Source organism: Rutilus rutilus, assembly GCF_951802725.1.
Source record: "Rutilus rutilus genome assembly, chromosome: 4".
NCBI classification, from domain to species: domain Eukaryota; kingdom Metazoa; phylum Chordata; class Actinopteri; order Cypriniformes; family Leuciscidae; genus Rutilus; species Rutilus rutilus.
The window spans coordinates 15,051,118-15,075,930 of record NC_140212.1 but is presented as its reverse complement, the minus strand read 5'-3'; the positions used below and the strand labels follow the sequence as shown (position 1 = coordinate 15,075,930).

The 24,813-nt window shown below is 35.7% G+C and overlaps 1 protein-coding gene across 1 annotated transcript in view; it reads left to right on the top strand.

The window, feature by feature from the left end:
• Nucleotides 1–785: 785 nt before the first annotated feature.
• Nucleotides 786–24,813, top strand: part of cacna2d1a (calcium channel, voltage-dependent, alpha 2/delta subunit 1a) — a gene marked incomplete at its 3' end in the record, with an annotated part of 60,741 nt that continues 36,713 nt past the window's right edge. The window contains 3 exon segments of the mRNA XM_084406262.1: nt 786–1,181; nt 16,662–16,743; nt 18,253–18,369. Coding sequence (XP_084262388.1) covers nt 1,075–1,181; nt 16,662–16,743; nt 18,253–18,369 — 306 coding nt within the window. The 5' untranslated portion in view covers nt 786–1,074.

Here is a 24,813-nt window from a genome sequence, read left to right as displayed (position 1 = left end):
GGTGAATGCAAAACTCTTCACAAAAAAAAAAAAAAAAAAAAAAAAAAAAATCTGCTTTTGATAGAATTAATTTGATTGAAAGTCATATCTGCCATCTGGCTTTATACTCATATTAGATGACTTTGAAGTATAATTTTCCATTTGTCCTACAGCTGCATTACGTGCTCGCTCCATATCTCCTGCTTTGGTTCAGAATGAACACATCACCTCATACTGTATCCAAGGTACTAACACATACACACACACACACACACACACACACACACACACACACACACACACACACGCACACACACCTACATACACAGTTCTTCAATACGTTTACAGTTCTTTTAGTGTAAATCCTCATATTTGCTGAGATCAGAGTTAGCTTATTCTCTTTTGCTCATCCCCCCTTCGCTGCATCCAGACAGCAAACACTGCATATCTTTTTATAACATAGAAATCATAACCTTAGGGAGTAATCTAACCAGCAAAAAGTTATTAAAATTCTATTTATATTGTCATTGAAGCTTTATTTCCTCTTTGCCATTTGATGATGATGGTAGAAACCTTTTGAAGAACTGAGATATTTACCTAATAGATCTATCTATCTATCTATCTATCTATCTATCTATCTATCTATCTATCTATCTATCTATCTATCTATCTATCTATCTATCTATCTATCTGATGAAACTGTAACTTTCTTGTCATTGAAAGATATGAGCTCATTGATGCCTCTCAGCTCGTATCAACTGTGCGGCTCGGGCTCCTTGTATGGAGCGACACGAGTGATGATGATCGCGCGCAGATGGGTGGGGGGCGTGTGGAAACTGATCCGCCACGGCGCGCACAGTCTAAAACAGACTCTTTAACCTACTGGCAAACCGGAGAGACACTGAAACGCCCCACACCTGACTCCCCCTGACAGTCACCACACCTCTGGAGAAACATCTTAACTAATTCAACAGGGAAAAGGCAGAAGTAGCTGGAGGGACCAAAAGCATCTGTCATTTGTTTGTGGAAGTATAGCGCGCGTTCATGGCGGCAGCTCGGCTGCTTTAGGAGGGTTACTTCAGTGGGAGAAACTAAATGATGTCAGACAGAATAATGGATACACTCAGATTGTCCGCTGCTCTTCTTCTACTTCTGTCTTTATTCAGCTGTGGAAGCGCTATACAGTTTCCCGACTCCCAACTGTAAGTACCGTTACACAGCACAAAACTTGCTACATTGAGTCGTTGCAGTTGTTGATATCAACAATTATTGTTGGGTCTGAAAGCAAAAGACTTTTAAGTTTTTGTATTTAAAGAGAGGTAGAGAGACTGGTACTCTTCCAACCACAAGTTGCATTTAAAACAGTTAAAACGCGTTCACATGGGACGCGTTCCCTCTGCGCTATTTTTATTACAGGAGTATTTTGTCTATGTAGGTATGCGTGAGACTGACGTCTTTGCTCGATGCGTCGCGTTTTTACAGCGGTGTGTGAAGTTAAAGGGATAGTTCATCAAAAATAAATAAATAAATAAATAAATAAATAAATAAATAAATAAGAAATCCGTAAGTTCTATTTATTTAGGCTACTCACACGGATGTCGTTCGGTATTTTATTTCTTCTGAAAAAGAGACATTTTGGAAATTGTCTTTACTATGCAATGACATTGAATGGTAACAAGATGTCAAGCCTCAAAATATAACACAAAATGACCATAGAAGTAGCCTATCATAAAAGTGGTTGACACGACTCTACACCACTAACGTTACATTTCAAGTCGAATGACAGCAATGTTTGTGTTCGTGAATGAATGATTCATTTGAGTCGGATCTTTTCAATGAATCACGTTGATCCAATTCACAAAAATGTATTTCTGACCAAATCGGTTCTCAAGTTCAACTCACTGACTCAATACTCAGGAGGGGAACTTAACTCGTTAAAAGTAACTAAATGGATGAGATCATAATTGTAGCTTATAGACCTTAAGTAGCCACGCCCCTTTTCAGCGCTGCACTTGTTGTGTTCTGTCTTCCGGTTTGTATTTCCACAGCATGAAGGTAAGATCTTACAGATTTATGAATGAACCGTTTTAAAATATTCCCGTCTACTGACATTTTGTTATGACATCCACTTTAAACATTACAATGCCCATAACAACTTTCGTTAACTCTACAATAAGTAAATCCACTTCACCTGCAAAATACTCTTCGACAGCAATACAATAGAAATATACAGGGCTACCGCAAAAACGGAAGTTCAAAGACAAAATTCTAAAGATGGCTGTGTGCTGGTTTCTCTAGCCTAGCGCATAAGGCCTACTATTTTTAAAAAGCTCAACGTAAATCCCTTAAAGGGATAGTACACCCAAAAATGTAAATTCTGTCCATTTCGTTCCAAAACTGTATGACTTTATTTCTGCTGTGGAACATTAAATAAGGTAGGCCTATTTTGAGAAAATGCCTCAGTCCATAGAATGGAAGTCAATGGTAAGTAACCTTCACAATATCTTCTTTAAAGTTCTGCAGAAGTCATGTTTGGACAGACAGGGTTATTTTTCGGTGAACTGTCCCTTTAAATGTTTAATTTTAAATCATAAATGATCAAATTTAAGTGTAATTCTTTTTTTTCTGTGTGGTTTTAAAGCAAGAAGCCTGCTGGTGCTATCAAAACTTGATGCGCCACCTGTGTCCTGTGAGTTATTTTTAGTTGACCAGAGCCTGTCACTTGTCCATATAGCCTAATTTAAAACTCAAACATGTGAAACCTAGCCTTTTTATCGTAAGATTATGTAATGAAACTTACCTCAGATGCTGACAGCAGCAACCTTCTATCCGCTCTCCTGCAAGTGTATGAATGCTGCTCAAAGATCATGTTCTCCATAGAGTAAATATAGTCTCATTTGCTGGCCTTAAACTACAGTTGTCAGGTGTGGTGTTTCACAACATCTTCAAACTGATATAGCCTATATCCCTCTCTATGACAGATTGGACACAAGAACAGCTCAAGGCATAGAAGCAATCATCTGTCAAATGCAACCAATCTGATTCCACTCGTTGCTTGAGATTGTTTCGGGTTTAGACAGAATTTGGAAATATGTAAATCACAGTCTGATGTCCTCAAGCCTGTGTCTGATCTGTGATGTGAGCTTGAGTTAAAGTTGACATGAGATTCAAAAATTTGTCAATTTAAGTTCTTTATGCATGTTATAGTCTTAGGGATGATTTGTTGGTTTATTCTAAATACAAAAAAAAATAAAAATAAAAAAATTTAATCGAATAACTTTGCTTGTAAAATCAATTTCCTTTTCAGCTGGCATCATGAATTATGGTCCATTCTTATATTGAACATCCATTTTCCCATCAACAAATCTAGACCCTTACATATAGGGATGCACAGATATGAAAAATTTGGCCGATAACCGATAATTCTTTATATTTGATAGCCGATAACCGATAAAATGGCTAATAATCTAAATCCAAATTTTTATATAATTTTTGGGAGCCTGATTACAAAAACAAAAAGTCTCATAATTAAATCCATGTCCCAAACACACAATTAAAATTATGTTCTCATTATAATTGTATATGACAGACTTGCACTGCACATGTTGCACTTAACTGTATTTCCCTTTTTGAAGTGATTCCAATCATATTTCAAGCAATTCAAAACCATCATGGCGAACAGTGCGCATCTGAAGTGTCTCAGCTGAAGGAAATCATTTTTATTTATCGGATTTAATTTATCAGCCAAATTTTCTTATTGGGCTGATAATGATAACATGAAAAGTGAACATATTTCGGCCGATGCCGATATATCGTGCATCTCTAATTCCTACTTATATCGTGATAAATATTTCACTTTGCGGAAGTAAAATGGCTTTAGAACAAGAAAATAAATTTCTGTCAGGAAGTTTTTTCTTTACTGCGGTTTACTGTCGTTCTGAGCCCCTCTTCCTCCTGATCTGCGTGACTGCATCTTTGTGCCCAAACCCTAACCTCCTAATGCCAGAACCTGTCTGCTTCAGATGCTCTATGACTGCGCTCTCCTCCCCAATCTCCCCCACCCCTTCTTAGTGTCTTGTGGCTTTTGCTGTGCTGTGAGGCAAATGATTAATGTCCTCAGATCTGAGTCTGATGTCACCCGTTCCGCCCATGACCGCTTCTTGAGAGAAGCACAAAGCAGTAAGCGCACCTGTGCACTTTTACCATTATTTATGAAATGTTATGTTATGAAATGTCATCTTCACTTCTGTGAAGGTTTGGGACCTGTCTCTTTTTATTTCAACTTTGTGCCTTTTATGTTAATAAACAGACTTTTAGCTGTGAAAATAAGTGTTCATAGAACTTAAGTAAACATGATTGCATGGTTTATTTTTATTTTTAATTCATCTCCTTCATATTTTCATGCATCCACATCATACAGTTAAACACACACTACTGTTCAAAAGTTTGGTGTCGGTAAGATTATTTAATGCTTTTGAAAGAAGTCTTTTCTGCTCACCAAGGCTGCATTTATTTGATTAAAAAACAGTAAAAAGCAGCATTGTGAAATATTCATACAGTATTATTACAATTTAAAATAATTGTTTTTTATTTTAATATATTTTAAACTGCAATTTATTCCTGTGACGGCAAAGCCCATTTTTTTATCATCATTACTCATCAGTGCATAGCATCATTATTAGTTTTTAGTGGCAGATGATCCTGTGGAAATCATTCTAAAATGCAGATTTTATCAAATAATTTCTTCTTATTATCAATGTTGAAAACAGTGGAACCCGTGATGATTTCCCCCCAGATTCTTTTCAGAAAAAAAGTGACAAAATCAACAATAACTGTCCAATTTAAACTGGCAAATGTTCAAATAATGCAACCTTATTCATGCCCCAGTGTATGCTGGGAAGAGGGCGATTGGGACTGTGCAAAAGCATCATGCTATATTTGTTCGACTTAGAAACTGGAGCATATCATCATTGAAAAATTCAATTAGATGCATTAATTGTTCCTTAAAGTTCCTTTGGTTATCTTTTTCAGCAATACATATTAGATCTAATAATAGTGGGTCTCATTTACTAACAACTGCGTGGATTATTTCGTATTTGTACGCACAGATTTTTTCATGTTGCGATAATTGCTGAAGCTTTTATCACGGTAAACCGTATTATCACAGTATTGAAATAAGTTGCTTTTTTTGTCAAACTATAACAGGTTTAATAACTTTTTTTCTTATAACAAAAGGAACTAAACTATTAAATACAATAAACAATGCACAAAAAATTATAAAGTAAACACGTTTCAGACAGATTAAAGTGCAAAAGAATAATAAAGAAAAATAGGTAACGCTAACATTAACAATGAGCAATTATTCTTTGATAATGTTAGTAAAAAAAAAAAACAATACAACTGATCATTGTTAGTTCAGGTTTTGATTTGAATTATAATTCATAATAAATAATTATTCACTGTATTTTAAAGTGCCCACTGTATAACACATAATACTGTGCTTGTTCATTATGGTGATATATCATATTACCGGATATCATCACATGTCTCACATTTCTGGGCCTCTGCGATGACGCCAATCGATCAAGTTAGCCTCTCCTCAGTTTTAAATCGCACATCTACAACATTTGCGTCAGTGTCCTCGCCATGTTGCACTTTGACTACAAACATAATCAAATTTCACGCTTAATCAGTTCAATACATGGGACCTTTCCTATTACTAGCCTTATTCCTCCAGCCACAGAGCGCAGAATGAGCATTATTTGCCCTTTGGAAATCAGCCAGCTCATAGTCTTCATGGTGTGGGTTTAACTTTGAACTACGGCTCCAGAGTTTTAGATCTTCCCAGAAAGAAAGGTTTTGCTAGTATATTATGTTCTTGTGCTGTGCTTACGTGTTTGGGGGCAGTTTTTTTTTAACATCTTAGTTCAGCAGGGAGCCTTTTTGTAGGTATTTGCTGAGCCCTTTGAAAACAGCTGGGAGCTATTTTTGTCACTTCAGGCAAAGTTAAAGCTTAGTCAGAATTAGGGTGAATGGTAGTGGACCAGAATCTCTCCCTGTGTCTCTCCCCGTGTCCAACTGAGATACATGATATGCTATGCTAAGAATATTTTTTATAATTGATGATGTCCCCGGATGTGTCCAAATGCAGTTTTGACAGAATTAGACTGACAAATTTGTCCCCCGAGTACAGCTAAAGTAAACCCACACAGGGACAGTCTTCCCATTCCCATGCCCACATACGACGATAAGTCTAATTTTGTTTTCTTGGTCATTTGACTCTCATAATTGTAGGGTTTTAGAAGATTTTATTTGTACCACAAAATGCAGAATCTATTAAATAATGTTTGATGTTTTAAAAAAGTTTTTCTTTGTTCAACCCTGAGACATTAGACCACGTGGAACACTTTTCTTTTTTTTTGTCCCAAACTTCTCTGATTTCCCCAATGAACTAACTGGAAACTGGATTGCTTACATCTGGTTGAACGCTCGCCCCCTTCTGTAGAGAAAGCACATCTGCTTTCCACTCTTAATATTATTATGAATGTACAGTGCTGAATGCCACAGGTGGAGAATGCCGACATTTACAGTTAGTGTGCTGTTTCTAAGAGAGTTAATGGAAACTTGTCTGTGGGCTCACATCCCAGAATCCTTCCTCCTGTGTGCTGGTGAGTGAATCCATTAAAGCTACTCTAAATAACCGATCAGTGGTTTCTGCAGGCTTTTTGTGAGAGCTTGTGGCTTTAAAAACAGGCAGTTAGATTATGTTTTGATGTCCTGCAGCTAGTTAGTAGGCCTGTTGCATCAGAAATTATGTTTATCAATCTATTCCTTTTTTTTAAAAGAAATAAATAGTTTTATTCAGCAAGGATGCATTAAATTGATCAAAAGTGAAAGTAAAGACTTGATTTTAAAAAAATGTTGTGTGTATGCAAGCATTTATTTCAAACAAATGTTCTTTTTAATCAAAGAATATAAATGTTTCACAAAAAATTAAGTAATTCCTATAATAATAAGTAATGTTTATTAAGCACTAAAATGTTTCTTCAGCATATAAGAATGATTTCTGAATGATCATGTGACACTGAAGATCATTGGTGTAATGATGCTGAAAATTCAGCTTTGCCGTCACAGGCAACATTTAAAAATATATTACAATAGAAAAGCTGTGCAACATCCGTAATGAAGAGTGAAGGAAGGATCTCTTTCTCTCTCTGTGTGTGTGTGTGTGTGTGTGTTCTCCACAAAGATGGCAATATTTGAAATCCTTGTCCTTGTGGGGCTATGGTCATAAGAAACTCCCAAAAGCATTTTCTAGCTGTCAGGTTGATATAGTGTTTTACTGAATAAGGATTAAATGTTCATGTCAGTGTGTGTTGCCATGGTTGAGGTTGAGTTCAGTTAAGGTTAAAATATAATACTGTATATGTTAACTTGAGATTCTCTGGTCTCAACATACATGTGATGTCTGTTTCTTAAAAAATGTGCTAGTGAGACAGACAGATGTCCTGACCATGAGTGAAGGAAGGAGAACAAGAGGGACAGAAAGGAGAAGAGATATATTTGTAGAGACAGCCATGGTTGCCAGAGGAGATTACAAATGTGTAAAGAAACCCTACACTCTCCTTGATGGACTCACTAACGCACATACACACTCCTGCGCCGTTCTCCCAGCATATTTGGATTTCAGACTCACATTTTGCAATTCATTCTGACATAAATCAGTTTTAATCAGAAATTTCAATATCAGCACCTAAGGGAAGCTCAGTCCCGGGGGAGAAAGATGCAGATTTCACGAGCTCAACAAGACAGGCGTAGATAAATATTACATCCAAATAAGTATTAGAATATATTTTTATTATTCATTCCTTCCCCTTTGCTTTGTTGGAAAATCCACAAAGTCTGACTTTAAAGGGATAGTTCATCAAAAAATAAAATAAAATAAAATAAAAATTCAGTCGTTAATTACACACCCCAGGATTCATTTCAAACCTATAAGACTTTTGTTAATCTCCGATTACATTTTACATTTTACATTGTAAAATGAATCCATATAAATTTAACTGTTTTATCCAAGTCTTCTAAAAAGACAATCATTTTAAACGATAAACAGATTTATTTTATTTTACTTTTTGAACTTTGAACATTTTGGTTGAAAAGACTTTCTCAGGTTTCAATATTTGTGTTTCAAAGATGATGAAAGAATTTTAATTTGGGGGTATCCCACTTTAAAGGGATAGTTTTGTCATAATGTACACTTTAAAAAATTATATGATCAATAAGTTATGGCAACATATGTTTTTACATTGCTTTAACTCTGTAATTTGTTTTTTACTTTTCTTTATAAGTTATACAAGATTCAACTCATTTAAGCCAATTTAATGTAATTTAAGTTGAACTGACATGCTGTTTTCCATGCAAATGATAGAGAAAGTTGAACTTCAGCAACTTAAATCTGTCTTTTCCTTACACAAATATATTGGATGGCTTCAAAATACATGGAATATAGTGAATTGATCATATCATATTCAAATTGATAATAATATTCAAAATAAGATCTTCTTTTTGTGTTTCAATGAAGGTTTTTTTTTTTTTTTTGGTGAACTATTCCTTTAAAACTACCCTTTAACTCTTAACAAACATACCTCTTTGTGTGCTTAAAATGAGTCCCTAAAGGCATGGCTATGCGGACTGGCTCCATTTCAACAGTTTCTAATAATACAACAATCTGTATTAGAAGAACATCCCTGGTCGTTCACAATGTCACTGCGACTTTGTCTGGCTCTTGCCCCTCCCACCTTGGCACAGCGGGAACGCGAGCTGCGTAAGTCGTGCTGTCGGTACTGTGCTGAATATAGCGGGTGAACAGAATTTGGGTTGCAGGTGGGTCACAGTGCCCCTCTGAACATTCTCCAGCGTTCTCTTATGTTGGGTGTCATCGCTGGTTAACAGAGCATGCAAATACAACACATACTGAGTTACCTCAGCTCAGATTAATGTAAGTTCCTAATATACATTTTGCAAAGTCCAGAAATAGTCCTGCTCAGATCAGTTACTGGTAATGAATGAGTTAATATGAAGTATTCATATGCAGTGTTAATTAAATACAAATACAAAATTATTCCCTTTTGTCATTGCAATTTTTCAGAGGGTTCACGTCTCTCCCTCTCCCTTTCCCGCTTTCACACATAGTATCTCACATAGACACCGAGAGAGAACATGATTTACAGCTCTTGTAGCTTACTGAGTGTGATTGAATCAAACATCTTCTGTTTAAGAATCTCCGCCACTGACAGTTAGGCAGAAAAATGAACAAAGAATGAACAGCAACAGCTTATTTGCACTTGCTCTCTGCAGTATTTTAGTTCCTGGGTACTAAACAAATGTTCAATTCAGAAATCATAAGATTGATTAATTGACAGCAAATATTTGTCGATTGATAGCCAATACATACATAAATGAAATCGATAGCCTAAATAAAAATTAACCAAATTAGTTAAGATGTTTGTTATTACTATTTTATCAACTTCAGAAATCAATTAATCAGTTATTTTATATTAAATTTAGATAGATAGATAGATAGATAGATAGATAATGTCTCTTTATACATAATATATATACTGTGTGTGTGTGTATATATATATATATATATATATATATATATATATATATATATATATATATATATATATATATACACATATACATATATATATATATATATATATAACTCAACTCGACATTAAAGCTTACAGTGTCTTTTGAACATTGTCCTCTACATGATCTCACCAAATAACAGTGTACTATGTAGTCATCCGCCTTGTTTTTTCTTATCCAAATTACAAATATCACCCTCAGAGAGAGCAAGATAGATACTGACAGACAGGAGGGTGAGAGTGGCAGAAATGGAGCTGAGAAAGCGTTAAACCGATGAAGTGAGAGAGAAACAGCAGAGGGAGGGGGCTTGTTTATTTCTGCTCTCTTGTGTCAGGTTTACTACTAGTTGTCCCCTAGAAACATAATTAAACGACACCCTATTGCTCTGTGCTGTACTTAAATACTGTCAGAATGTATTAGAGGCCTGAATGACATCTGATTGAAGAGGTTTGACAGATAAGCAGAGATTGAAGGAGCAATTAATTTATAAATGTCAGTTATACGTACAGCCTGACTTCTTTTAAAAGCCTTTTCCCCCCTTTCAGTTGCAACCTATGCAGTGCATTTGTTGCCTGCTCCCTTTTTTGAGAGGTGGAACAGCTCACTTATACAGCTGAAACCCCGAAAGCTGTGCTGCGACTGTACAGTGACTAAAACTAAGCGCAATTCACACACAGCACCTGTTGCTTGTTGTCAGCTGTGTTGATGGCGTTTTCACTATAGTATCCCAGGAGCATCTGTTTGTGGGTGTGAAGACTGTATAGAAACATGTTTGTTTGGTCTGTTTTGACGCGTGTAGATCCCCATAGCAACACAGGCCCTGTTTCCATCTGGTATTAAGCAAGCGGCAACATTCTAATCTGAAAAATGAAGCCTACCCGGAAGTGCGGAAAACTGCAATACATCGAAAATCCGCTAGGGGCAGGTCCCAAAAGGGAGCAAATGTCCATAGACCCCCATGTTAAAAATGTCCGTTTTCACAGCATAAATTCATGTTTTTACAGGTTGGTCCCATGGACTTTTATTGTATTTTTCGATAGGTTCCGAGTGCCTGACAACTGTGAGGGGGTGAATTTTTTTCTAACTCGTTAGTTTAGATCGTATTTAGATATAAAATATATGACAAATAAGGGCGTGGTTAACTTTGATTGACAGCTTGATTGACAGCTGATAACGAGCAGAGGCTGCGCCGAGTGGAAGTCCTGAAATTTGACATCTCAGCCATGATCTGACACAACACATCATACCACCTCTGTATCCTTTCTGAACATTTGTATTATAAAGATGGCGCCGCCCATACCCCCCATAAACGGCCTCAAAACCGTTCTTCAGAAAGTCTATGGGTGACGTCACAGACGCTTTGTCCATATTTTTTACAGTCTATGGTATTGAGATACATTTTCGGTGATCTATGATATATTTAACATGCTTTCAAATGAGCCCTCTTGTGACCACTTGTGTTCAGATTTCGTTGAGACCCTTCCCTCCAAGTTCACTGCACGAATACTATTGAATGAACAAATCAATGTGGATGGAAACTGCGCTTTCGAACATAATCTGCGAGGTTTTGAATACCTTGTTTTGGTGCGCTTTCTCACAACATAACAATCCCGTGTTGGGTCACTAGGTGGAGAGTGGTCTTTTGTCTCTGGTCGAATGCGTTTTTGACTACCTCTGGTAGTGGTAGAAAGTGGACAAGCTCAACATTTTAGACCCCGTTTGCACCTGTATTTATCGTCGTCCACTTGTGATCCGCATCTTAATAAAGGTGTAAACGGGACCGCAGAGTCATTGTTTGCACTGTAGCAGAGGGGAATATTCACATATCTGAAAGTATACCTTACGTTATGGGGATACAATGTCCCCATGAGAAAAACAGCTTATAAATTAGACTAAGTGATGTTTTTTGCAAATGTAAAAATGTAGAATGTTTTCTGATTGGTAGGTTTAGGGTTATGGGATAGAATATACAGTTTGTACAAAACCATTAAAGTCCCCATAACATGGAAACCCAACATGTCTGTGTGTTTGTGTGTGTGTGTGTGTATGTGTTTGTCCATGTGTGTGTTTGTGTAGGGGGGAGGGGAACTGCAGCCAGAAGTCAAGATCCAGCCCTGTAAACCTGACTCATGTACTCTATTTTAGGGCTGCTTGATGTGTCAGTCATTCTGATTGGATGGATACAGTATGCGTTGTGTGTTGAGCCTGACTATTGGTTATTCATGTGTCTTATCTCATAGGATGTTTACTTTGCATATTTTTTCCCAATGTGCAATTCGCTGTGATTGCCTTTTGTCACTAAATGTATTTTTGTCCCACCTGATAATGTTTATTCTGTGTTTGATTTGAACCGACAGCACCTGTTGCTCTGACCCCTGATCTGTAGCCTTAAGTTGTGGACACATTTGATGCTTGAGGGATCCATCAAGAAGCCATTTGGCTCAGATTTAAACAACCCACATGGTTCCAGACAGCTGGTCAAGCGATGACATTGTGACATAACATGGAATGATGTTCGTTCTTTCCTGACTTTGCTGTTAAACAAACAATTTTACTCTAAATTAGTTTATAGTTGCAGCGCTTTGTAAATACAATTTTTTTACAGGGAGCAATTGTGTTGTCGCCATTTAGTGCTCTAAATGTTTATATTCCAGTCATATATTTCTAAAATATTGGGGACATGTAGGTCTAATGTGACTCTGAACACAGAAACAGCCCTGACTTCCTCAGGGAGTGTAGTTAAAATAGAGAAAGAGGGCAAGAGAAAGCTTCTGTTTTGTGTGGTGCAGTCTAAGCTTACTTTCAGTTGACATCCAGTACTATATTAGCTGTTCAAGCCACTTTATTTTCCTTGTATGTCAATTATAAAAGAATTTTATGCACTGATTGCAAAGAAATTAATATATTTACATAAAAATATACTCTGGAATGTTTACTGAGCTCCAAATGCGTATTCAAATGATTTCTGAAGGTTCATGTGACACTGAAGACTGGAGTAATGATGCTGACAATTCAGCTTTGCTATCACAGGACTAAATTTCATTTTAAAATGAATTAAACTAGAAAACAGTTATTTTAACTTGTTTTAAATGTAGTGTTTTCCCTACTAAAGTAAGTTCCCGCTGAGCAGAGATCACAGGAACTGATTTTTTCAAAAACATGATTCGTAATGTAATTTATACATCGCTTGAGTACGCAATTTCACAAGGAAATGAAGTTTGATGAATCAAATCGTTTCCATAAACTATTTACAGTACTTAATGTTTTACAGCCTGCCGGGTCGCCCCTGCCCCCTGCTTCCCTCTCCAGAGGACTTGGAGGGGGAGGGACCAAAGGAGATCTTATCTCAATTTTCCATTCACTGCTCCAAGTTTCCGTTCCTTTTTTTTTTCACCACATCCATTTCCCCCCCAAGCATTAGCACTACTTAGCGTGTATGTGCTCTGTTTTTATGGCTACTGTGGTGGTTATGATCATACTGCTGTTATAATTTCATAAGGAGAGTTTCAATTGAATTTCATCAGCTAAACTAAACGGGGCTGGCAGCCTTTTCCCGTCTTCTTGCGCTGTTGAATGAGCCATATTCTGACACTCGTGATCCATAACAATGATTAGCTGCATTGATTCATCTCACCAGAAGGGATCAGAGACAGGAATTGATTTGGCATAAGGCTTGTTTGGGTTTGAGCTGGTTTTGTTTTTGTTTTGTTTTTAATTGGACATGAGTATTTTAGTACAGTAGTACATACAATAGTAGGACAGTTCAGTACAGTACAGTAGATGTAAAATTTTATTGTATAAGTATTGCTTTGGACAATACAGAGTCTGTTTTCCGATACCACATACGGTTAAGGAACCTTTTTTGAGATTTTAAAAGATATTATAGGTAATAATTTAGCTGCAAATTATCATATTTCTGTTGTTATTTATAATTTATTCATTATTTAAACTTTTTAATTGATATAAATGTATAATTAATCATAATTGATAGATTTAATTTAGTTATAATTCATTATTTTTTTATTTTATAATGAATTATAATGAATATACAATTTATAAAATACACTCTAAAAATGCTGGGTTGTTTCAACCCATGTTTTGGTCTAAATGGACAAGTCAAATTTCACATTTATCTACATTTGTTATTTAGTTGGAAAAAATATAATGTTTCTTTTCTGTCATTCAATCTGCGATCTTGTTTTGAAAGAAACCTTTCATGCTAAATAATTAGTAAAATTACTAGTTAAAAATAAACACATTTATTCAACATTTTTATGCTGATCTTCTAGAATCTAGATACTCCATCACAATTGAAAGTATCAATACTTCATAATTGATCCGCATTTTATTTAAAAAAAATAAAGTCATAACTATAAAAAACACAAATGGAGGAATGTAAATTATGTATTTCTTCTTGGGATGCTTTTAAACCATATTGAAGCAGTTACATATTTATGTTTATATTTATGTACACGATTTTCTTAAGCACAAGCTAGTAATTTGTAAGTTTTTTTTAAGATCATAAGAAGCACAAATTCAGTAACATGTGACTGGTAGCCTAAATATGAACCCAATAGTGTATCAGCATGTAAGTGAGATATATCCAGGCAGGGCTATTCTTTGATATCTTCATATGGCATAAATATGCTCACACCAGTCTTGCCTGAAGCTGAGGCCTCTGGTGGTCGGCTCTCATGGCTAAATATACTGCTGCTCCACATGTGGTTTCTCTTCTCAGATTACACTGTTTTTTTTCCAATAAGAAAGTGTTCCCATTAGAACCAGCCAAACTCATCACCCTCCAGCAAGAGGGAATGTTCTGCAGCCCTTATTTTGTGTGTGCGGTGTTAATGCCACGGGACATCTCACGTACATTCAACGCGCTCTGCTGTCGTAGCTTTGAGTCACACTGATGAGATTCAAAGTGGTGGTGACAAGATAAGAACCTTGATATGGATTCACTTACATGACGGCCATATCCCACCCTTCACACCTCTTTTTTATCTCCCTCTACTCCTACAGCACTTGTTCTGCTTTGTTTTAGAGGGCTCCAATAGTCCCCTTAGATGGAGGCTTCATGCATGCTGTCTGCTCAACAGTTTTAGATCTATGTAGAGTATTTAAAACAGAAGGTGGCTGGTCAGCAGGGGGCTAATCTGAGACTGTAGGCGGTGTTAAACATGTATAATCATAATGAAGCCCCCTTCATCTGTCTTTGTTAAAGGGGTCCTATTATGCTCATTTACAAGTTCACAGTTATGTTTGTGGGGTCTATACGTTTACATCATTTAATGGCATCAGGCCTCGCCCAACTTTTTATGCATATGCCTTGGGCGGGAATTATTTAGATGAGGGATATTGTGATGTGTACATCACCGGAAATTGACAAAAATACAACAATTGAGGCATATCAGGGAGTTCATAAGCAGTGCTTACTGATATAGAGAATAACTCCCTTTGGAGTGGACTTTGGACCTTTTTAATGCTCAAACAGCAAAACACAATAAAGAAAGTTGAAATTTTTTAAAAGTATATAATAGGACCCCTTTAATATCATAATGAATTAAGAATGACAGACTTTATTGATTTTTGACTCACCATCATGATGTTCCAAACCCATATCATTTTCCATATAATTCATATAACCCATATAAAATCCTTCAGAACGGACCAAAAAAGCACATTTAAAAGTACCATAAATGCAGTTAATGTGACTTATTCGTTTTGGATGAGAAATAGAGGTAATGCTTTAAAAAAAAGGTCTCATTATTTAACATTAGTTAACTACTTTGATTAATAAATGCTGTAGAAATATTGTTCAGTCTTAGTTCTTGTTAACTATGGTTAATGTTAATTTTAACATTTACTAATACATTATTAAAATCAAAAGTTGTATTTGTTAACTTTATTTAATGCACTGTGAACTAACATGAACGACTTTAATTTGACTAACTAACATTTACAAAGATGAATAAATACTGTAATAAATGTTGTGTAATTGTTTGTTAGTTAATGTTTGTTAATACATTAACTAATGTAAACCGATGAGATATTGTAAAGTGTTACTGAAATGGTCTGAAAGTTGTTACTCACTGAAAATAACCGTGCTTCACGATTGGTTATGAGACATAGGCCTAATGAGAACCAATGCTATTTTTATGTCATTTAGATCATAAGTTTTAATATGCACAAGTGCAAATGAGATTTTAGAGGTACAGCGAAGAGCATGATTTTCAGTGAAATAACTATTTGAATTTCAAATTTAAATGTAATGTTCCTCACAAATTTTGGAACGTGAAGTTGGAATATAGCGTATAAGTTTCATGGAGGTAAAATCATACAGTACATATGTTCACACATATTATATATATATAATTATATGAAATCATACACTACTGGAACAACATCAGGGTAAGTAAATTGACAATTTCCATTTTTTTTGTGTGAACTATTACTCTACAAATAAAAGTTTATCAGTTACATCAGGTTTTTCCCTGGTCCAGCTGAATGTCCCTGACCAGCTATTCTTAGTTTCTTGCTACACTTCACACTTCCATTTGTTAAATTTTTTAGGAGCATCCATGGTACTATGTTTACACCCACACAAGCACACATATAAAGGGAAAAAGTTATGACTAATCTCAACCAATTACCATTAAATCTGCATTAAACTGAAATTGAGACCATCTTTTCTTTCCTATTGTGACGTATATCTAAGAGAAAAGACTTATCGAAATTGAAAAAAATTTAGGATGGGACTTGATTTTGTCAATTGAGAATAAATTATTATTTTTTATTATATGTTGACTTCAAGTTTCAGTGTGCTTTTCAATATCATCACCATGAGTCATGTTGCAATGAAAAGGCAGGATGTACAATGATTATTTTCTCTAATTTTTGTGCTAAATTGATTTTTACTGTAAATACAACCAATAAACAAAAAAGAACTGGGAAAAGTGCTTGTATGTTAATCATCACAGATCATTGTTTAAAAACAACTAAATCTGAGTTCTTTGTGTTCGCAGGACCCGCAAATGGGCAGAACAGATGCAGGAGGAGCTTGTGCAGTTGATCGATGCTGAGAGCGGCATACAAAAGCTCAAAGAAGTAAGACCACACAACTGTCTTTCAGCACGCTAAACATGCACATACATATTTTCTATGCTGCCACAAAAGCTTTCTGATTTTACACAGAGACACATTTGTGTTTGTCAGGTATAAAATCAAGAAGATTTTGTGGCAGTATAGAAAATATATACAGTATAAATGCATACTGATAGCTTCAACATAAACTTATACCATCAATTAACAACATCATGGCAGGAGCTGTGTTTAAAGGTTTATAAGTTTTCATTAATTAAAAATAAATTTCTCTATGGAGAAAATGAATGGGACTGGCTATGAGCTGATATCAGTGCTCAAATTACAAGGGCAGTTGTTCTAAAGTTTTCTTTCTATGGGCAAAGAGAAGTCATTCAGGTTTAGAACGACATGAAGGTGACTAAATGATTACCGAATTTTCATTTTGGCTGAACTTTCCATATACTGTACAGCTTCAAAAGGAGCAAAACATCAGCATCTCTGTGACCCAGTCTCATCAAAACATTTTACTGATTGTCATGCGGTTTGTCATTCTGAAAGCCTTTGTGTCCAAGGCCAGTGTGCAAAGAATATTTTATGTGTTCAGATAGGTTTACAATGGGAGAAAGCCAAAGAATTCCATCAACCCACAATGCGTCCTGCCTGCTGTTAAACTCGGTGGCGATCTGCAGTGGTACATGTGGTCATCTTATGGGGGTCATGAGGTCCAATGATTCCTTTGGTCCAAATATTGTCCTGTCATATATAATGACTAAGGAATATGGCCATTTTTTACAGGACCAGGTACACACCTGTGCAGGTCCAATCACAATCCTTTATGGCGTACTTTTTACTTCTAAACAAATTTAAGAGTGAATATCCTAAATTATCAGACACTAACATCCTCAAATCTACATGGGATGTTCTGGAAAGCAGAGTTCAAAATATATATATTACCTATTTCTTTGTTATATATATATAATTTTTGCAACAGTATTGATGGCAACAGTGAGATAAAAGACATGAACCGATAATTCTTATTTTGGCCCTGAAGTTAACATTAATATAACTTATTATATTTTTTTATTCATTTTATTTATTATTCAAATTCTATTCAACTATTCTTAACCCATCATAACCACTGACGTTTTACAGGAGACTTTCTAACCTCTAAATAATTGCCTGTTTGGTTTAGCAGAATCTGAAACTATTCTGAAAATATTCCATAATTCATATACATTCTTACCAGCTTTACACTTTTTACATAGTTGTGTCTTGGTTTAATTGCAGTAGCTAGCAAAAAGGTTGAATATTAAATCTGTTTTGGTTTATGCATTGATTATCTGTCACAGCCTTTTTTTTTTATATTCGACTAATTAGATTTGCAGGCACATTTGTAATGAATGCTATGCTGTCTGTCAAGGCTATGACACCACAAGAGTTTTCTGCCTTTTCTTTCTCTCTGCTCATAAGTAATGACTTTTTAGGCAAATTTCAGCAAGTAAACCTGAAACCTTAAACCTCTCTCTTTCTCAGATTTTCAAGGATTTGCACAAACACTATACTGTGAAGCAAAACAACGCTCAACAGCTGGTGGCAAAAGCTGCGAGTGAAATCGACGATCTTCTTGCCAACCGCTCCAAAGCTCTAGAAGTAAGTATCGAGTATTATTACACGTTATCAACCTAATATTCAAAATGTGTATCACTTTTAAGGCATTTTTGAGATGTTACCCAGGGTTTTTCCTGCCTGGGTCAAAAATGGTCTTCGGTGGTGGAGGACGAACACGTCCATCTGTGTTGTAAAAATCTGTGAATCATTTAAAAACCTGTACATTTATTTTAAAAGTCACTGAGTGACTGATTTGAAAAGATAGTAATAAAATGAACAACCAAGTAACACATTACATAGAAAAAGTGGCAGGTCTATTATTTTGTATTTACTTTCCAAGACTTCAGGTATCAGATAGTTTTGTTCCGTCCATTATTATGGTTATTATCACTGTCAATCGGATTCAATGGCGCATTTAAATATGGTTGTCAATTCAGAAACTTTGCAATGTGTAGTTAGCAGCATGGAAAATATATACAGAAAACGAGCAAACATCACCATTACTGAAGCTGTCAAATTCAATTACTTGAGTTCAACACGAGGTACACAAAACTTCACTCTTGCAAAGGTACACAAAACTTCTGTTATAATCAATGAAGCTGTATGCGCTCTGCAATGAATCTCTTACTGACTTCGTGTTTATATTTTGGTTATGATGAAAGGATTAACGAGCGTGCAGAACTAACTTAAACGCATCTGGTTGCCCATTGCGTTCATGCGGTAAACAGATATGCCTGTGATTGTCTACACAGCTCAATGCAGCAAAAACACGTAAAAAGAAACCTTTGATGCTCTTTGGCCGCCAAAATATTTTCAGTGCAGGAAAAACCATATTTAATCATGTGGATTTCCACCTGTTGAGGTGTATTCCAGGTGTCATACTTGCATAATGCTCTTGCTATTTTCTTTATATAAATTTTGTGAATGCGTAAAATACCCAGATGACCTACTAAATTTGCTGAAATGAACAGTATACAAAGCAATCACTAGACAAAATTAAGGTATTATGCAATAATTTAATATATTTGCTTTCCTGTAGCTCAAACAGTAGAGCGTTGGCACTTGCATCGCCAAGGTCATGGGTTCGATTCCTAAGGTAAAGCAAGAACTGATAAGAATGTAAATGTGTACCTTGAAATGCAATGTAAGTGGCTTTAGATAAAAGCGTCTGCCAAATGCGTAAATGTAAATGTATATTTCTCCTTACACAGAACCTTTTTGGCATTAAGGGTTTTTAAAAATTTAGTCAAGAACCCTAGGGTTCCATGTATGAACCTTTGTGTAGTATGTACTAAGCTAGTGTTCCAAACATAGCCATTGTTTTTTCTGCTCGGTCCAAAGTAAATTAGATCTGGCAGAAAGATCCAGCTTGGATCGATCTGCATTGATCTAGCTCTGATAAAACTGAGTCCAGAATGTTGGCAGGGCTGCTTCAAGCTGAAAGTTAATTAGTCTGTCGATATGCTCTGTCCTTTTGATTTTCTTTCTTGTTAAACTGTACGCTGTATGCCCTGAAAACTGTGTTTCAAGAGCATTTTCCATTATTGTATGAATAGAAATCATTAGATATGATTATGCTGGCTCATTTTCCCAGACAGTGGAGAAATACCATATGTTGTGTGTGCTTGTGCAGGGTCAGTCAATGTTATAAATGTTTAACTCTAGACTGTGTCGAGCTGCTTTTATTGGTGAGCATTTAACACATTGCTGACAGCTCACCCTGATGACTAAATGAAAGTATTGACCTTTCAGTCCCTCTCTCTGTTTCTCACTGTCCCGTTCCTTTTTTCACCTGCTGGCTTTTTTCTGTCACGCTTAATTGGTCTGAATTAAGAGCTCTTGTTTTAATGGATACGAAAGCATAAGTGTGGGTCGCATGATGGAAATAACTGCTCTTAGGTCATTGGATCTGTAATAGCTGGTTGTGGTGCGAGGACACTTTGGCTGTTTGCTTCTCTGTTCATTTGTGTGTGTGTATTTTTGGCGGATTGTTTCTACCTCCAGTCACAATGGCTGGACACTGTCCTCATGTCACCCCATTTAAAATAGTCTTTTTCCAGTGTTCTCCCTCTGCCGTCCACCAGCACACACACCAACGTGACCATCTCTTGCCTGTTTTCCTGCTTTTCTCTCCTCATCTTTATAGTCACATTCAGATGAAAAGATTTGTGCTGTTCAGAGTTGTGCTGTTTATTTATATATGTACAGTATATGTATATGTTTTTTTATTTTTTTTATTTTGCATCCTGCCCATAATTAAAAAAAATCACAAGTACACCAAGTACACAAGTACACCGGGGGTGGTGTGGCGCAATGGATAAGACACATGCCTTTGGTGTGAGAGACCCGGGTTCGAATCCACTGTGAGACACCAATGTGTCCCTGAGCAAGACACTTAACCCCTAGTTGCTCCAGAGGCGTGCGACCTCTGACATATATAGCAATTGTAAGTCGCTTTGGATAAAAGCGTCAGCTAAATGAATGAATAAATGTAAATAAATGAATAAGTTCGGCAACTCTAGTGAATCAAAAGCATTACATTTAATTAACTATTTTTTATTAATTACTTTTTTTTATTTTTTATTAAGCATTACAAAAGAACCAAAATATTACATTTAATTAATAATAAAATGCAGCTAATAAAATGTTGTTGTTAAACATTTAAGCACATCTGTTTTTCATAATTTTCTGTAGAGGATATTGATTTTATATTTTGTGCACTAACTTTTTCGTTTGTCCTTCCTTCCTTCCTTCCTTCCTTCCTTCCTTCCTTCCTTCCTTCCTTCCTTCCTTCCTTCCTTCCTTCCTTCCTTCCTTCCTTCCTTCCTTCCTTCCTTCCTTCCTTCCTTCCACACTACAAGGCTGCATTTATTTGATAAAACATACAGTAAAAAGGGTTTACTGTTTTAAATTATTTTTAAATGTAATTTATTCCTGTGACACAGCTGATTTTTCAGCATCATTACTCCAGTTTTCAGTGTTACAATCATTCTAATTGTTGATTTGAAACATTTCTTTTATTATCAATGTTGAAAACAGTGCTTAATATTTTTGTGGAAACTGTACTTATATTTTTAGAATTCTTTGACGAGTAGAACATTTATTTTATTTTTTATAAATTGAATTACTAAAAATACAAAAACATTTTGCTTGCCTTTTTGTTTAACTTTTTGTTTAACTTTTTTTTACATAAACTTTTTGTTTAACTTTTTGTTTAACTGTTTGTTTTTTGTTTTAAAAAAACATTTATTTTATTTTATAAATTGCATCGTGCAAAAAGTGCAAAGTGCATGTGAGTTAAAAACAAAGACACCAGCAAGCAAACATTTCAGCACATTGCTATCTTAACAAAAAGTTAAACAAAAAGTTAAACAAAAAGTTAAACAAAAAGTTAAACAAAAAGTTAAAAACAAATAGACACCAGCAAGCAAACGTTTCAGCACATAGCAAACAGTTAAACAAAAAGTTAAACAAAAAGTTAAACAAAAAGTTAAAAACAAATAGACACCAGCAAGCAAACGTTTCAGCACTTATTGCTATCTGAAGATAGCAATGTGCTGAAACGTTTGCTTGCAGGTCTATTTGTTTTTAACTCACATGCACTTTGCACTTTTAGCACGATGCAATTTATAATATAAAAAAAAAAATTTGTGTAGACTTTTCCAGTCTTGAATGGATCAGTGTAGCCACCCTTTTTGTTCATTGTTCAATATACTGTACCATTGGCTCTACGCACCTATAGGATCTGCAGTACCAGGACTTTTTTCCTGTTTGGAGCGCTACATATTTTTTCTACTTTTTTTTTCTACTTTCATTACTAAAAATACAAAATAAAAATGTGGTGACTGAAAAAAAAAGGTTTGTTCAGAATAAGACCAGAAATGTGTTTTAGCAAAGTAATTGGGCTCAATTTTTATTTTATTTTATGTTGACATTAATATTTTTTTATCCACACTCATCGGGTTTCCATCCAAACGTGAAGCGAATCTTTTCAAGGTTTGCAAAAAAACCCAAAAAAACGTTTCTATCATGTTGTTTGAGCAGATGACAGTGGTATTGGTAACTAACCAACAGTAAATAAAACAATATCAGCAGAAACAGCCGATAAGTCACGTGGGTTTAATGTTCGCTACGTCAGAATTTATTCAGCAAATGCGTTTCCATCTCCCGTTTTTTTTTTTTTTTTTGTGCAAATTATGGGATTTTTTTCCTCTTGAAAAAAGTTTCCATCACTCGTTCCTGATGCGATACTTCAAAATGCACATAAAAACAGGGTGATGTAAACATAGATACTGACTAGTAGTGGCCGTGTCAGACACACAACATAGTTTCTTAAAAGCTTAAGAGTACAAATAAATAAATTGTATTTATTTAGCAACATCTCATTTTACCAATTAAATTACCAATTAGCAGGTGTTTAGCCTTTAATTCATTTAGCTCTGGAACTTTATTTCTGGAGTAGCTCATATTTCAGTAAATAGCATAACCGTGTGTGAAGCTGTTGCCAGGGAGAGTTGTAAGAATAGATCTAGACATGTTTGGCAGATAATCTCACCCCTCTCTTGCCAGTCAGCATGCACAGCTTTGTCAAATCTTGACTTATGGTCTCTTTTCTGACAACCGTTTGTTGTATCTGCTGTGCTTTATGTGCTGTAAATGAATCAGTTTGTTATTGTGGCACCCTTAGGATTAACCTGCTTTTAATTGGCACGTAAGACAGGACACACTCTAATTGGCTGCGCTGCACATCAGTCCGTTGGTTTCTTCCTGTCTAACTCATCGCTCAACTGTTGCCTCCGAGAAACTTTCTTCTAAGGAAGTGCTTTTCCTTGGGAATCATGGATTGGCCTCTTATTCCACCACAGGAAGTCAGCTGTCACTGTGACGATGAGCATATCTTGCCGATCATGTGGTGCTGTTTCCTGAGTGACCCCTGGATGACCACAGATCATGTCTTGTTCTAATCAATATCTGCTGGATCAGACCTGACTGATCTCGATTGTGGGATGCTGGGGTTGGATTAGACTGATTGATTGGTTGATTGATTGATTGGCAGCTCAGTTAAGTTGATCAGTGGGTGTCTTTAATTCGGAGGCATCCATCAGCAGCTGTCTGCACAGTCAATGCAAGTTAACAGAGGTTGCTTGACGTGCGGTCGGGATGCTGTGTTGTCCAACAGGAAATTGAAGGTGCTGGCTGCTGATGGAGACCGTGTTTTCTTTAACGTCAATCATATCACGTAAATAGCTAAAATGTCTCACTCTTGCCACTCTCTCTCTCTCTCTCTCTCTCCCTCCCTTGACTTTATTCCAATTACAGCAATTCAACCTACTGAAATCAACCTTTCCTTGTCAATCACTTGTTTCTTCACGCTTCCTCTCTCTCTCTATCTCACTTTCTATGCACATCGTTCCAACACTTTTTCGAATGAACAATTTTAAAGAGTTGGCCTACAACATATATTATACAACACAAAATTGATCTTGAAATGCCTGTACATTTTTGGCCTTGAAATGGTCATTTGAGACATTGTAGTGCAGACAACATACGTTATATTCCAGCATTTAATCCTGTTACCCAATGTATTATAAGAAAAAAAAAAAAAAAAAAAAAAATTCCCTCTTAAATTTATAGGAAGTTATCAGTAAATGCAAATAAGCATTTAGCCTTTTATCTAGCACTAAATTGGCTAAATTATGGATTTTTATTTATATATATATATATATATATATATATATATATATATATAGTCTCTTATATTATAAGGTTACAAATATGAATAAATAAAACTGCTACTAAAATATTTATTTTGCCCTCTTGAGGTTGACAATCGACATTTTTTGAAAGTTAAGTACCTTCTTTCAATGCCAATTAAACCAACTAGCAATTAGATAGATAGATGGAGAGATGGACAGGTAGACATATGGACAGATGGATGGATGGATGGATGAATACACACAAAGATGTAATAGTCCATGTTAGTTTGATCTGTTTTTGACACTTTATACTTTTAATTATTTCATAAATGTAGTACATCTCATTTGTGTCATGATTGTGTCTGTGAAGCTAGTTCTGTCTAGGTGGTGGCAAAGTTTTGGAACAGATCCAGAGTGTGTGTACTGTACGTATGGTAATTCAAAGTATCCGCTTCTGTTTTTAGAAAGAAAAAAAGGTTCTTTCACAGTGATCTGAGAGCCCAACTGCTAAATGCTGCATCAAAAGGAAGAAAAATGAAAAGCATGACAGAGAGAGAGAGAGACACACTGAGGAAAGAGCCGCTTGCATCCATCAAAAGGGACACAACAGATGGAAAGGAAGGGTGTTTGTTTGCTCTCCGTTTGATGTTGCAGATAAAACAGCACCAGCCAGTTCAGTCGTTCTATGCGCTGATTCTTAGACAGCTAAATATCATTATAGAGCTTCTGGAAACTAGATTGCAGACTCTCATGGGCCAATACTGTACACACTAAATTAATCTCCAGAAGC